Below are 15,176 nucleotides of genomic sequence, written 5' to 3' on the forward strand. Positions count from 1 at the left end.
GTCTCTCCACCTGGAACCACAATGAACGGGTCAGGTGCCAAAGTAACAACAAATTTAATATCTCCCCCCAAATGAGCCCAAAATCCGCATCATCTCAACAGAAACTAAAAGAAACAACAAGGGGCATCAGAATTCACGGAAACAGCAAATCTAAGGCTCATAACACCCAACAACAAGAAAAGAACATGCCAAAGGAAACCCTGCAGGACTTACCCCCTAATCAAACGAAGTAGAAGATAACTCCCCCCCTATTTCTCGAACCTAATGACCAACGTGACCCATAACAGAAGGTACCATAAGAGTAGAACAACACGTACATCAGTAATAACGTCTAACACTGATTAAACAGACTACTGCCCCAAAGGATAAAAGAGAAAACAAGGATAAGGAACTAAGACTCCCCGGACTAAAAAACAGCAGAAGTTACAGCACTAGCTTCCCAAATCGCCCAAGCTGAATAAAGGAAAACGAATCACCTAATATCAGAAGATAACCCCTAGTCAACAAAAGAATCAGCAATTATACTGTGTAGCTAGCCAGACATTGAGTAATTCTAATGGCACAAATGAGGAAAAGAGAGGAGGAAGCACCACCCCCCTCCCCCAGAAAATCTCAGAATGTCAAGAGTACAATAGTGGAAAACAGGCTACTCAAAACCAAAACATGTCAGAATGATTAGTCAATCATGCAAAACTCTCACCCAAAAAGAATGCAGACGAAACGATAAAGGAGGAACTCTCCAGAAGATCTTCCTGTTGCAATAAAACAAATACAAAAAACCAAATGGCACCAAACATTACCTGACAAGAATCAAATCCGCCTTCAATCTCAAGCCCTTCCAAACAACAAAATCAGAAAGATTATAAGGAACCCCAAATCCAGCAATTACCCTCAAAGTTCTAATAGAGTAGATATAAGATAAAAGGCCACTCAAAAACAAGGGAAGATTAAGGACTCTCCCAACCTGATTCCCCCAACAAAAAGGTAATAATGGTTCTAAAAGATAAAACATGAAGGAACAAGCGACCAAGCGAGGCACAATGAAGAGACCCCCAGACAAACCAAGAGAAAGAGGGGCAAAGAGGGAGCTTTAAACAGAGGAGTAACTATTATCATAGCAACATGACCAAGTAAGGGCAAGTGACCTCTCATGAATACTAAAGAATTCCAGAGATACCACCCCTTCCGAAGAAATCATCCAGAAAAAAAAAAGTCAAGAAACGGAACCTTAGGGATAAGTCTCAAGACCTAGTCAGGCAAAAACTCTCTCGTAATTTTCTGGAAAAGAAACAAAGAAGACTCATATAATGACATAACTCAAAATGAACTTAACACCTCCGGATCCAAACATCAAAAAACCTCGTAACCCAAAGGGAGCCAATCCCCAAGATATGACCGAACAGATGGAGATACAGGTGAGAATCTCTAACAGCCAGAGTGACCGGACCTAGGAAACCGATAAAGTGATGGAAATCTCCACCCGCGTAAATTATGAGGTCAAAGTCAACTGAGACTCACAGGACATGTAGGAAAGAAGTCACTTACGAGAGTATCCCTTTCTAGCCAGAAACAGCGACCATAATAATAGAAGACAAGGAGCAACAAGGACAAAATAGAAGACTGAAAAGAAAGCAAAAACCAGGACAATACATTAAGTGTTAACACAAGGTAGCGATCATAAATAAGCCATAAAAGCGCGGGAAAGTATGAAGGAGAGTTCTCAAGGGGAATATCAATATAATTCAAAAGAAACCTTCGGCGCCCGGAAGGATCGTATCGAACCCTATCCGACAAGACAAAAATTTCCCCCCCCCAAGGACAAACCCAAGGTTCCAAAAGAAAGTGAGGTAAAGTAACCCCTTTAAGGGGGCTGGTACTAATTCATCAACAGACAACCAGAAAAGAGATACGAACTTGAAGAAGGAAAACTACAACAAGTAATACCCATCTCCTCACTGCCTTCAATCAACACCAGAAGGACAACCCAAATCTAGAGCACAGAAAAGACAGATGAAGTAACAGAGCATGACGAAACAACCAGTCAATAATAATAAACACCCACAGACTAAATAAATCCAATATAAAAAAGTCAGGCAGAAAGTTACATGAAGAAGTCGACGAAGAGCGGAAAATCCATCAGAACCAGAGTTCCAGGTAGCTTAAACATTACCCAAAACGAAAATTCCAGATTTGCAAACTTGCCACCCAAGGGTGCCAAAAACTAAGTGAAACCACCTACACGGGTTTATGACCAAGAATTCCGTCATTAAGATATATAAAACAACCATCGACCCAGCAGGAGCCCAGTGACATGTCATCAACAAGTAAGCCTCCCAAGGCCAAGAAAAAACCCACAACTCCACTCAAAGAACCACGACGAAAACACGTCAAAATCTTCTAGTGAAGTGGACCCCCCCCCGAAGTCAACAGACATATACCAAATCAGAGCACGATCCACCTGCCCAGGGAGGGAAACTAACAAGAGTAATAATAAGCAAAGGTTAAGCAAGCTCCCGTCTCATCAGAAGAATAAAGGAAAGTGAAAAGACAAGAGTCAACCGTGAAACTGAGAGTGTAGACCTAGAGACCAAAGCAGCCTCCCGTAGTAGGGGGAATCTCCACTTAAGACAAGCCTCCCCCCTCAAGATCAAAGAACTTCCAAGCCCTCCCCAGAACCAGGATTAGACTGAGTAATTATGAAGATCCGTCACGTCCCAAATCCCATACGAACGGAAGCTGCAAGACTCAGATTAGTTGACATCGGGGGGAGGGGCCCCCCTGGAAGAAAAGACAAGCGTTAGAAACTTCACAGGAAAAAAGGCGGATCCTTAAGTGGAACAATCGGCAGGGGTGAACCAACATCCTCTAAGTGGGTTCGCGCAACAATATAAAGGAAAGAGGGGCAACATTAAATCCCCCCCCCAACAAAGTGAGGACCCCATCTAGGACGAACCAATGGACGAGCCCTATAGAAGTGGAAGACTCAACCGTAGTGAAGAAGACATAAGAACAGCAAAACCCTGAAGTAAAGGACTGATCAACGAAGGAATGCAGGAATGAGTAGCTAACCAAACGCAGCAAATGAAGAAGATAAAGGAGTAAGAGTGTCAAATCCAGAAGGCGAATAAAAGAGAACAACAGGTCTTAGGAAAATACGGGATACAGGAGATCATTTAGAGCTATATGGCTGGGAGGGTGAACGACTAATTCCCAAACAAACAGCAGCAGGGAGCCCCCCCCCCAGATAAGAAAGGAACAGACCCCCAAGAATGAGGAGTCTGCTCTAACAAGAAGTCTACGTCGGAGAAAAGGGGAAGACAACAACAAGGAGAACAACGAGGCAACTGAATAAGTCCAAACAAGCAACCTGAATCGGGACAAGACAATTTCGGCTAGATTTGAAGAAGAAGACAGGATGACCCTGATTGAGTCAGTTGAAAAAAGGAAAGGGACATTAGGAACAAAAGAACCCTAGGGACGAATAATTCTGATAAGGCCCCCTAAAATAAAAAAAAACCAGGGAGTCATCAACAATACAAAAGTCAAACGACAGGTCCCCAACTGAAAACCCCCCCCCCAGAATGAACAGTAAAAGAAAGGGGCGTAGAAGTGAATGGATGAAGGTTATGAACAGCTCGAAAGTAAAAATCCAGGAGCAGATGATCTGAGGGGATATACAAGAGAAGAAGAGCAAAGGAGCAGCAGAGCAGGGGAGAGAAACTCCTGAAAGAGAAGGGTCCAATGGGAAGCGTCAGATGAAATAGAAGGGAAACAGGATGGCAAGGATCACAGGATCAAGGAAAACCACCAAAAATAAGCAACCAAGCAAGGTATAGCGAAGGAACGTCAGTCCAAGGGCGGGGAACTTCACGTGCTTTAAGACAAGAAAAGAAGGACAAAGGAGAAGAGACTGTATATCTCCTTTAAGCCACGAACTCAATCCAGAAGAAGAGCGGCCACAAGGGGGAGGAGTCTCAAGCAGGGAGAGACAGCCTCCCAAAGTCAAGAACAGGATGCATCAGGAAGGGAGGAGGCAGATCAGGATGAGGATTTCGTAAGAGATAAGCTCAGCCAAAATGAAGGGAAGGGGAGATGCGTGACAGGGACAAGGGGGCAAGAAGGGAGGAGTAGCCAGCAGGAGTAAGTCAGAAGTCGCAGGAGACTGCAAGGAAACTTCAAAGGTTCCAGAACGTAGCTCTTCTAAAGGCGGAGGAATTAAGCCCCGCGCCCGAGGCGAAAGGAGGAAGAGTTTGCCAGGGGAGTTCTCTGCAAGGGGGGAATAAAGATCACTCAGCAAAAACAAGAAAGAAGACAAAGATAGAAGTATGACGGATAAAACAGCCAGGGGAGAAAGGAGAGTAGAGCCTAAACACGTGAGAGATAGTGAAGAGGACGTCAAGCGAAAAGAAGAGGGGGATCCTCTAATCAGCACCAGTCAGGCCAATAGCTCCCTCCAGGCAAAGAAGGATAAAAGTACCTCTCCAAGAGAAAGAAGCAAAAAATCAAGCCGAGTTCAACTTCCCCCTTCGAGGCGAGTGTACACTTCAGCAACGGAACAAGAGGAAATCCCAGAACAACGGCCGATCCCACACCACAGGGACCGGGGAAGGATGGGGAAGAAATAATTACGACCCGTGACAACGGACAAATATACGGTCAGAAACTAACGTGATATGACAGACAAAAGAAAAGAAAATCGAGAAGTTAAGCCATCATGTCACTGAATCTCTGTAATTGGAGAAACCACACCTGGTTAGGGTCCACAGTGGAAGGTATCGAAGCAGTATGCAAACCCTACGCCGAGGAATCGGGAAAAGAAGACCGAAAGGAGAATCCCAAAGAGTCTCTCTGGGTGGGATGGTTGGATGAGTACCTAAAAGGTGAAAACGAATCTCAACTGGGCAGGCAATATCTAAGCATCAGCAAAGAGGAGCCAGTAGGCAAATGCGGAACAAGAACCAAGAGTCTGAATATCAGTACATGGGAAAAATTAGTCACCGACGTATTGGATAAAATAGAAAATATGAAAAAGTTAAAGTATGCAAGTCCTCACCACACAAAAAAAGGGAACGACCTAGCTTATGATGAGCTACCAGACTGGAGGAGTATTTTATGCCGACGTATATGGCCCGAATCCACCCAGTCAGGAGCAACACTAGCAGCAATAGCGTGCATAATAGCAAGGTTAGCGCACCCAGGGGAGCACAATGAAGAACAGTGGACAGATCCAACTAATCCGTGTCGACCCCTATTACGGCAGCTCCAAGTGACAGAGTCTGAATGGGCCAAGTGGCTAAGTGACGATCCAGGGGACACCCCCCCCGACGAACAACACGGGCAGCTTCAAGAAACGGCAAGAGAACAGGCGAAAGCCAAGATTAGTTTAGTCTTGAACCTCTATGGCGCCTTAAAAGAATTATGTCCCAAGTGTGGACCATATCATTTGAGACACTGGATAACTGTAGAAAACAAGAACTTCCTTCCACAGGAAAACTTATATTGTTTATTAACAGAAGGACATCTAAAGTGTAATTCGGAACTAGGAGAATCCATCACCGACCCCAACTATTTGTTGTACCGGGCAACGAGAGTCCGTAGCCAAAGTAACTTTAAACAACAAGGAGACTCCGATACAAAGGAAAAGTCACCAGAGAAGGAAAAGAGAGGTCAGGCACAAGGAGGATCAATTCCAACTCGATCAAACACGACCATATCTACAACAGACACCAACAAATCATCCCCAGCCTCCTCAGCTGCGAGTATCCCCAAGAATCAGGGAACACCTGAGAACACAACAGCCGCAACGGAAAATGAAGAAACTGACGACCACTCCAGAGCCGACTCAAGGGGGTTGATGGGAATGACTTCAGGATTTTCCCCCCCACCCGTCGGAGCACCAAAGGAAGATCTGAATAGTGAAGTTATCACTGGACCTATAATGACTCCAACCACACAGAAAGGACTCCCACCCCCCGTCTCACAAACAAAGGACACGGACGAGCAGCCCCAAGAGAGGATAACCCATGAAGTATCTAACGGCTCACCAGGAGTGATTGGGGGGGTTATTACAGCAATAATTCTGGGAGGTTTAAGTATCTATGGAGGCTGGAGAATAAAATATGCACGAACCCCCGAACCACATACCAGACCCTCACGCATCAGCATCCTGGTAAAGTATCCAAGTTCAGGGAATACTTTAGATGACGGAAGTAGACGAAGGGACGAGAAGGAAGGAACTTGGAGCTGAAGGAACCAACACTTGGGGGGCATCTAAAGGGGCGGTGGAAGACAAGTAAGGCCTCGAAGCTTGACATGGGTTAATGGTGGAATAAGCTTAACAGTGAATGGGTCTCGAAGCCATAAGGCCTCCAAGAAGCGGTAAGGTGGACTCCCAGGACGAAAGAAGAACGTGGCGAAGCATAGTGCGTCTGCGATATCCTCAAAGGACTATAGTCTGGTTAATTTCGTTTGAACGGGACCCGGTACGATTGAAGGAGCCTCTTAAGAAATCGGACATTCGGTTCTGGTTTCCGCTTACAAATGGGGCAAATGGCCTTGGACCACCGGGGGTTAACTTTTATGGTTCCTCCTTTGAGTAGGCCGCGTAGACTTTAAAGGTCAACTTAAAGGAACTCTTGTCAAAGGGTAGGCAGGTCAGGTCTGGCGCCTGAAATTTAGCCTTCAACGTCTCCCCAATCCCGGTGAAGGATTCTGACATAAGAATTTCCAGGAAGCAGCTGTAAAATTTGCTCCTTAACGATTAGGTATGTGTGTGAGGCTCTAACGTTTGGGGTTTAGGGTCCCCACAGCACAGGTAGACTTCGGCTTTAGACTTTATCCTTCGTGAGTCCAGGGTTCGGGAATAAGGGGTTGGGGGTTAGGTTTAGTGATTAAGCCGTCATTGTTTAGAGTTTATGGGTCCCGAAATCAGGAGTTATCCATTGGATTTAGCGTTAGGGTTCCTGACTGAGGCTATATTTGTATGCTTAAGCTTTATTTCTAGTCGTTACCAGTCTGTTTGTAGACGCTGGAAGTCGGGCATCATGGTTCAGGAGTCTGTCGTTATGTCTGATGTTTCAGGTTCAAGGGTCACGGTCTGATGGATTAGTGTTCAAGGCTCAGGGTTCAGATTTGAAGGGGTACGTGTTAGGGTTCAGCTTGGGTTAATCAGAGTTTTCCAACTAGGCCTCATTTTTCAGGGTTTAGGTTTCAGGGTTAGGTTTCAAAGTTTATTTGTCGGGGTTGTGTGTCATCCTTAGGATTCACGTCTAGGCTTCCAGGGGTCAAGGTTGAGGTGTGGCTTTCAGCCTTTTGGTTTTAGGTTCTAGTGATTAGGGTTTATCCTTCAGGCTTTAGGCTTCAGCGTCCAAGGTTTAGGCCTTATTGTTGAGGTCCTAGAATCTCCTCTTTATTGGTCAAGGTTCAGGGGTTATCAGCTAGGGTTCACGGTTCCGGGATTAGTTTTAGATGTCTGCTTGCAGGGGTCAGGGTTCACAGTTGGCGGCTCTGTGCCGATTGGGTAACGCTCAGGTACGTGGTACTCCTGTGTATGCTTCATGGTTTAGGGTTCAGGTGTAAGGGTTACGTTTCATGTTCCAGGGTCTGGATTTGACGACTCATGCGTCAGTTTTTGAGGTTCAGTTTCGTGGGATTTTTGTTTAGCTTTTAGGCTTAAAGCATTACGCTCCATGCTCCCAGCTATTAGGACTGTGCCTTGAGTTTTAGTCCTCGGCGATTATCTGAGTAGGGGTTAGGTTCTATGATTTAGGGGTTTTGTCGCCTGTTTCTATTGTTATTGCTTAGGTTTCAGGAGTTTATGTCTCTGGACTCTTGGGCGATGACTCTAGTTATCAGTGTTTAGATTCAGGGGTCAGGATTCAGGATGTGGGGTTCAGGTACTACGCTGCAAAATTGAGGGGTTTGGGCCCAGGTTGTGGGGTATTCATGTCTAGGCTTAGATTTAGTTTTCATGGCTCATGGGTTATGATTGATGGATGATTTCTTACTGTTCAGTGTTCAGTGCTATGGTTCTAGGTTGGCCTCCAGTTGGGTTCTGCCAAGGATCAGGTTTCAGGTCGCACGATTTACATCTGTGATTTCACTGTCCTGGTATTATGTTTAGGATTTTCCTCTCATGCTCCAGTTCTCAAGGTTCACTTCCATCTCCTCCTTCCATGGTGGGTGGCTCCACGGCTGATTTGTTGGCCTCAGTGGTTAGGGTTGAGGGGCTGCTGTTCAGTCTCAGCGGTTAGTGGTTAGGCATTATTCTTTCGTCTGTAGGATTTGGTGGAGAGGAGGGACTGTTTGTTCTCTATCGTTCAGGCTTGTTGGGGTTGTGATTACGGCTCAGACTCCAGGGTTAAGGTTCTTTTTGTACGGCTTAGGATTCCTTTTGCCGTTGGGATGAGTTGTCATTTATTTTTCCCTTGGGATTCCTTAGCTGCTTCTATTTCCTCTGGACTTCCTAATCAAGATTTCTGATTTGTTATGATTCTGTTCCCTCCTAGGCTCGATCTTAGTCTTCATTTCATTCCTTGATTCTTTGTGTGGCTGAGGTGATTGATAATCGATTTGCTTGGATTTTTCAATCGTCTGGCTGTCTTTGGCTACCTCTAGAGGCTGTGGGATGGTCCCTGAGGTTGGAGTCCAGCCTTCTAGGATTGGTTTCCTGATTCTTTGGCGGCTGGGATGGATCCTTGACTCTCTAGTGTTTATTCTCGATTTTTGGCAACCGGTTGATATTGGGCAGTTGTCACTCTTCATTAGCCATGTTCCACTTGTTAGGTCCTTGGTTTTACGAGGTTTTGACACATCTATTATTATTCCAGAGATTATGGTCTTGTTTATTAGGGGATAAGGTGGCAGCTTCCTGATTCATTTTTGATTGATCGGCGAAGATGTCCTATGGCTGCAGATCGAAGCTATAGACAGGTATGGTCTTGGAGTCGCTTTCAATGTTTAGTTGTTGTTGTCTATTGCTCACTCTTTTCTGGGAGATTTTTTGCCCTTATTGTTAAGTCACGTTTGGTACTTTCTTTAGGGGCAACTTCCTAGTTTTCTCCATTAATCCTCTAGTCCCTAGCATCTAATGAGCCTCCTTACTCCTCTGCTGTTATAGTTCATTCCCTTCTCGTTGGATCTTTTGGGGCTTGGGACTTGCATGTCTTATTTTTTAGGACTCGTTTCTTCTGGGGCGGGGGTCCACGATTCTTTTCTTCTTCGTATGATTGATCCTCAGTCTTCACTCCTAGTGGTTATATGCTAGAGTTAACATGGCAGCTATTATCTTTTAGTTCTTGGGTTGCAAGTTACCGCTTGGAGATTTAGATGACATGCTCATTGTTGACTGGAGTGGCAACTGCTGATAAGTTGTAGGGACCTGCTCCATTTGGTTTGATTTACATTTTACGGTTTAAGTTCTATTGGGATCTGGTCCTGATTGATATTTTTTATCCTGATTTTTTATACTCTCAGTTGCAATTTGTCACGGGTTTTTGACTACCTGTGACTTATGACTCAGAAACGTTGTTATTGCTTCAAGTTTATTCATCTATATACCTCGGGGATGCATCCTTCAACTAAAAAATAACTACACATACTGTAAGTTATGGAGCAGTTAAATTCACTTATAGACCCTATAGGGCCATGAATAAAAAATAATTTAGTGATTATGGGAGGAAATTATTGCAACTGATTCTTACTTTGTGACATAGTTTCTGTAATCCTCTACAAAAAATAGAAGAAATAAAAAAACAACAGAAGATTGTTATACTTCCTGCTGAAAAACCCTAGAAATAATCATACGAGATCTATACTCTCAATGGAATACAATCATATATATCTTCCCCTTTACGTATTCTTCTTCTTATTTATTGAATTTTATTACATCCACCCTCTCTTATATCTATTACTTCTTTCTGTACCGCGATATTTTTCTTATTTAACATGGTCAGGGGCTCAACTTTCAAGATCTGTTAAAACTTCGCCCTTTTCAATGAATTATTATTTACAAATATAATAATATGACTTGAATTTGCAGGGGGATGGTACTTCTTGCTCTTCATTGGGTTCTATAGTCCTGCTATAAATGGAGTCTCATCCTTTACTATTAACTTTTCGCATTTGAGAATGTATACATAATGTGAAGAAAAATATGTTACAGGAGTATTCCTTAAGGACATGAACTTTATCGATGGTTTCTTCCATATCTGGTAAGAACATATGTCGGCTTCAGATATTTGAGTACTGCAGTTTTTCTCCTCCTCCTTGTGCTGTTCAGACAACGGTATAGATACTTTGTATAGGTATATATATAAGGAACATGTCTCTGCTCCTAATGTTCCTACATGGACAGAAATTTACCTCTCACTTTGATCGGTTTCGAGATGACAACACCTCGTTCGTCCCCGATTGAGACTCGGTGTAGTGAGTGGGTGGATTCCTGGTCGATTATTTGCGGCTGATATTTGTTTCTTCATGAAGGTTTTGTTTAAACTCTTCACAGAATATAAAGACGAGATAGATGTCATCACGAGAAGTCTATACACATTATAATAAGAAGGGGGTGGTAGTGAACAAATGTGGGGGCGTAAGGGAAAGGAATGGTCTAAATAAACCATGATTCTAGGTCCGATTTCTTCGGTCCGGCAAAGAAGATATAAAAGACATATACGTTCTAGATAGGCAGCATTAAAAGATAAATACGAATTGACCATAGTAACTAATGCATTTTCGAGGAAGAAACAAAGGGAACATTTGATCAGTCATGAACATGTTGTCATATAATGAAGTGCTAAGAGAGGATACGTCTGAAGAGACTATACAGTGAGAATTACACTTCAGTACACGAGGTTCATAGTCGCACATTGGAAGTTCGGTATCGGGCATTCCCTCGGCGCATGGTCGGAAATATTTATCCGGAAATTTCGTGCCTGCTGTTCTTCAGTATGATCTGGAGCGGCCTATTCATAAACAGGATTTCCTCTCTAGATTAGAGAACTGTTCCCGTTTCTTCTTCCAACTTAAGCTGAGGATTTGCCTCATAATGTAGCTATGATGGGATCTCTGTACCTGTATCTGTTAATATTTGCTCTGCCCTTGATCATTGAAGCTTTCCTTCTCTATCTTGTCCTTCTTCACACACAGTGGGGCTTCTGCCATTTCCTTCTCAAATCAACTAATAGGACAGGTAAAAGTGACAATTTCTTTATGTTATTTGAAATCCTCTGTGACTATATAGGTCAGCTACTTCTCTAACGAAGAAACAGAGGCCAAATAATAAAAAAATCGAAAGATAATGCGTCTGCATTTCAGGCGTTCTGCACAAGATTCCGTCTTGTTTTTTTTAATGCCTCTAACAGTCACTGAAGGGAGACGCCTACGAATGAAGTCATAAATATTTCGAAGGAATTATAATGATATGAAAGATATTTAGGGAGCCATATGAGAATCATTCCCGATTACATATTGTCCTATTAATGCAGCCAATGTCATAATTCTGATAATACGTGGATACATCCTAATCTTCTTCCTCATCTTCTTTAACAAAGAGTAGAAAAAATACAAAGGAAGAGGAATGGAAGATCATAGGTTCGAATGCGAACAAATGAATTAAAAATTCGTTCCTGATGTCACTAAAACAAAGATTAAAAAGAAAGTCACATGTCCCTCCTAATATCAGCCTCGAGGGAAAAGATAAGATATATGGAGATTGGACAGCATAGAACCAGAACCGATGTGAAAACAGAAACAGAGCGTGTGACACACATGAAACAAGGCATATAATAATTCCACTGATAACCCCTCATAGAAATCCTTCCTGAATTCTCCTGATCTGTACTTTTAAAGACAGCAGAATTCTTCCTCTTAGAAGCTAAAAAAATGCGACCAGTGAGTTTCCTTTTGGTAGACATGAAACCTACACCTGATCAGCTTCAAGAAAGTGGACGCCAGAGAAGAAAAAAAGACACCTGTTGTCCTGACAGGAATAAATTATATAGCCATGTTAGCATTGTATAGCAGACTTTGATTCTATGAGACGGATTGGCGTTAAGTGATGAGGCATCCATATAGCTATATAGGTTTGCTACATTCCGAAGATCTCCAGGACACCCACAAAATGGGGACTCTTTACTTATAATTCTACATACAACAGCAACGTCTTTATAACCACCATATTAAAGTAAAACTAAAAATAGTTACTTACTCAAGGCAAGATACCATGTTACGATACGAAACACAGTGGAAATGTGATGTAGATAGCACGATAAGAAAAAAAAGGGGAGTAATTGTTCAAATTACAAAAGGGTTTTGGGAGTCATGATTCTCCTTCAGCCAGGGAGGCTCCCCGCTATCATTATAACATAACATCCAATAATAATCGATTACTGTGTTGGAACAAGGTGCTGAGATCTTGTCTCACATGTATTTCACCACGCCTCATATAAAATCCTTAAGACGAGGCTTACTGATACCGTCGAATTTTTCTCCATATTCAGATACTCTCAGAAACACATAGAGATATCTTATGACGCCTAAAGCAAAGAGTCCATAAGATACAAAAGAGACAACTGTCAATGGGATGCCTACTAATAACAGTAATACTCCCAGGATGAAGGCAACCAGCATCGGTAAAGGGAGCATCAGATGATATAATTCAGTTCCTAGTAGCTAGTACTCACTGCTCCTACTATGCGGATGCTGTTTACCCCTCGGTACAGAATTGTATGCCTTATATGATAAGGACGATGCAGTACGATGTAGAATTCTTCGACATGCGTGTACTAGTTTTGCCGCTGTGATCTTACGTATTGCATCGCACACCGAATTGATGACTCCTTGGTATTTCTTGAGGATTATAGTACGGATTCCCCCGAATGCTTTCTGATGATTCCGGATTTTGATTATTGCGATACTTACTAAGATTGGTCCTCTCAGTTCTTGAAGTACTGTATGGATTTTCCGCAATTCCCCCTTTGAGATTCAGGAGATATTTTGCTTGACGTTTTACTTGGGTGCAGAAAGTTCTATTTCTCTGTGATAAAGTCTCTTGGACAGCCACACTTAATTCTCTATGATATTCTAGGATAATGCTGATTCTGGTAGTTAGAACCCTCTGTTCTATGTATCTAATCTTTTGAAGAATCCGTTGTAGAATATCCATATTATGTTTAATCATAACGATCTGTATGTTTCGTATGTCGTGTACAAAAAAATTACATGGCTTTAGATCCCCTGATTATGCTCCCTTTGACCTTTCACGCATTATTGCTTCATTATTTGTGAGTTTCTGTATAGTATGTGCCGGCCAGCGCCTATCTAAAATATCCCCAGTAGGTGTGGGACTTTGTTTCTGAAAATCCTCTAACAAAGACTCTTTACAGGTACTGTTAATACTGCCTCTATTTTTCAGGATATATGTATAATCCCTTCCTAGAGCAGATCCTGAAGCCTATAGTAATTTGAAGTTTTTCTGAAGATGTGTAAATAATAGTCTAGTATTCCTATGGCACACAATGCCAGTAGTGTTACTGGTGGCTGTTATATGTTCATGGCCTGATGCCTCCATCGACAAATTATGAGCAGGATTATGCTACATCGTGGAAGACCATGTCTTCATGTCTTATAACTATGATAAAATTTTTCCTTCCATAATGAGGAGGGAATAACTTCTTTCTATTGATAAGGGAAATCTGATACTTACGATGCCGTTATCGTACGGAAACCATAATAATACAGAGGTTATCCTAGAGATTCCTTCCAAAATTCGGAATTCCATTATTCGATTCTTGCTTTAACTTCTCTCTGGTTGATGTCATGTTTCCCACCACATTATCCTATATGGTATATGCTCATATCCTTATATGTACTCCCCCATTTATATCTATACCAGCATGTTTGGATTTATTCATATATGAAGTCTTATAAAGATACATGCATGTTCGTGTATAAGTATAGGGACTTATATATTCATATGGATTCATAATTATGGACATAGGACTACACAGGAACAGAAAAAAAGAACTCTGAGTTTTTTATTGCCTGTGGCATTTTGAAATACTGAGTTTATGTTGGCGAATAGATTTGTCCTCTGAGTTTTATCTCTATCTTGTGCTTCATCTATATATAGACTGGAGGATATAGGAGTTCATCACACTTAGGTAGGTGACGCGTACCCTATCAAGAGAGGACTGAGGGCTTCTCAGAAAGAAGAGGCATTCTCATCCTCAGACTCTGTTATACTCTTTTGGTTAATAATAATAACAAGGCATAATTTAAGAGTCACTTCTATGTAATATTAATATTATAATATAGAAGACGGCGGAGAATATATTCTTAATAGACGAATGGAGGAGAGAATAATTAAGATTCACGATATGTTCAGATTATTATTCGGCGACTGTCCTTAGGCTTCATCTGTTTTGTGACCATCTTCATGGTTTTACTATGTAGGTTTTATTGTTTTGGTCGTATGTTCCGGGGTTCATGATCCATGGTTTAGGTTTCAGCCTATATGGTGTACTTGTGATGCTTCTGCCTTATAGTGTATTGGAACCCTCTATGGTCCATCCCTATGTTTAATTCTTCATGGCTACGGCGTCATTTTTGTTCTTCTCGGTTATCTTCTTTCTATTAGCGCTCAGGATTCTATTCTTTACTTCGGCGTTTCCCGTTTTAGATTTCATGATTGCCCCTTTATCCTTATGGGATACCGCCGAGTTGATATCTTCAGGATTTATCTGTTCCTGATGAATTATATGGTTTCCCTGGCACGGCCCAGGTGTACCATGCAGAGTCTATAAGTACTGTTTTTTGCTCAGGTATATGTGCTATGGTTCACGCCTTAAGGTGATGTGTTGCACTTTATCCTATCATTCCTCAGTGTATCTTCCTGAAGGTTGTTTCCTTATGCATCACGTGTACTTTTTGCAGCTGTTAATCTGTGACGTCATGATCAACTGCTTGTTCTTTAGTTTTTATGGTTTCTATTTCTGTTCTATCACTTAGTCTTGAACGTTGTGTCTGTATGGTGTATGATCTATTGTGTAGGCCTTATCGCTATGGGGTTATCCTCCCTGTTTTTCGTTCTGTCATCACCCTTTAAAGTGTATTCTTTACGGTTCACCATTTAATGCTGTCTGCTGTGGTGTTATATTCTGGAGTGTGCGCTGCCTTTC

The 15,176-nt window shown here is 42.3% G+C and overlaps 6 protein-coding genes across 6 annotated transcripts; 3 read left to right on the plus strand and 3 right to left on the minus strand.

Annotated features, from left to right (window-relative positions):
• Window positions 1-1,322: 1,322 nt before the first annotated feature.
• C922_05072 (hypothetical protein) lies at window positions 1,323-1,662 on the plus strand (the record flags this gene model as incomplete). Its single annotated transcript, XM_008820645.1, has 2 exons — window positions 1,323-1,415; window positions 1,564-1,662. The coding sequence occupies 2 exons, from the start codon at window positions 1,323-1,325 to the stop codon at window positions 1,660-1,662; spliced, it is 192 nt and encodes a 63-aa protein (XP_008818867.1).
• Window positions 1,663-4,325: 2,663 nt separating this feature from the next.
• Window positions 4,326-4,625, plus strand: C922_05073 (hypothetical protein; the record flags this gene model as incomplete). Its single annotated transcript, XM_008820646.1, has 1 exon — window positions 4,326-4,625. One exon carries the CDS (start codon window positions 4,326-4,328, stop codon window positions 4,623-4,625), a length of 300 nt encoding a protein of 99 aa, XP_008818868.1.
• An 89-nt stretch (window positions 4,626-4,714) lies between these two features.
• Window positions 4,715-6,247, plus strand: C922_05074 (hypothetical protein; the record flags this gene model as incomplete). The annotated part of the gene is made up of 1 exon (XM_008820647.1): window positions 4,715-6,247. One exon carries the CDS (start codon window positions 4,715-4,717, stop codon window positions 6,245-6,247), a length of 1,533 nt encoding a protein of 510 aa, XP_008818869.1.
• A 2,189-nt stretch (window positions 6,248-8,436) lies between these two features.
• On the minus strand, window positions 8,437-8,763 carry C922_05075 (hypothetical protein; the record flags this gene model as incomplete). The annotated part of the gene is made up of 1 exon (XM_008820648.1): window positions 8,437-8,763. The coding sequence occupies one exon, from the start codon at window positions 8,761-8,763 to the stop codon at window positions 8,437-8,439; it is 327 nt and encodes a 108-aa protein (XP_008818870.1).
• Window positions 8,764-12,802: 4,039 nt separating this feature from the next.
• On the minus strand, window positions 12,803-13,162 carry C922_05076 (hypothetical protein; the record flags this gene model as incomplete). Its single annotated transcript, XM_008820649.1, has 1 exon — window positions 12,803-13,162. One exon carries the CDS (start codon window positions 13,160-13,162, stop codon window positions 12,803-12,805), a length of 360 nt encoding a protein of 119 aa, XP_008818871.1.
• Window positions 13,163-14,576: 1,414 nt separating this feature from the next.
• On the minus strand, window positions 14,577-14,765 carry C922_05077 (hypothetical protein; the record flags this gene model as incomplete). Its single annotated transcript, XM_008820650.1, has 1 exon — window positions 14,577-14,765. A coding segment is annotated over one exon (189 nt), but the record flags the coding sequence as incomplete, so codon positions are not given.
• Window positions 14,766-15,176: the final 411 nt, after the last annotated feature.

Source organism: Plasmodium inui, assembly GCF_000524495.1.
Source record: "Plasmodium inui San Antonio 1 unplaced genomic scaffold supercont1.36, whole genome shotgun sequence".
Taxonomy (NCBI): domain Eukaryota; phylum Apicomplexa; class Aconoidasida; order Haemosporida; family Plasmodiidae; genus Plasmodium; species Plasmodium inui.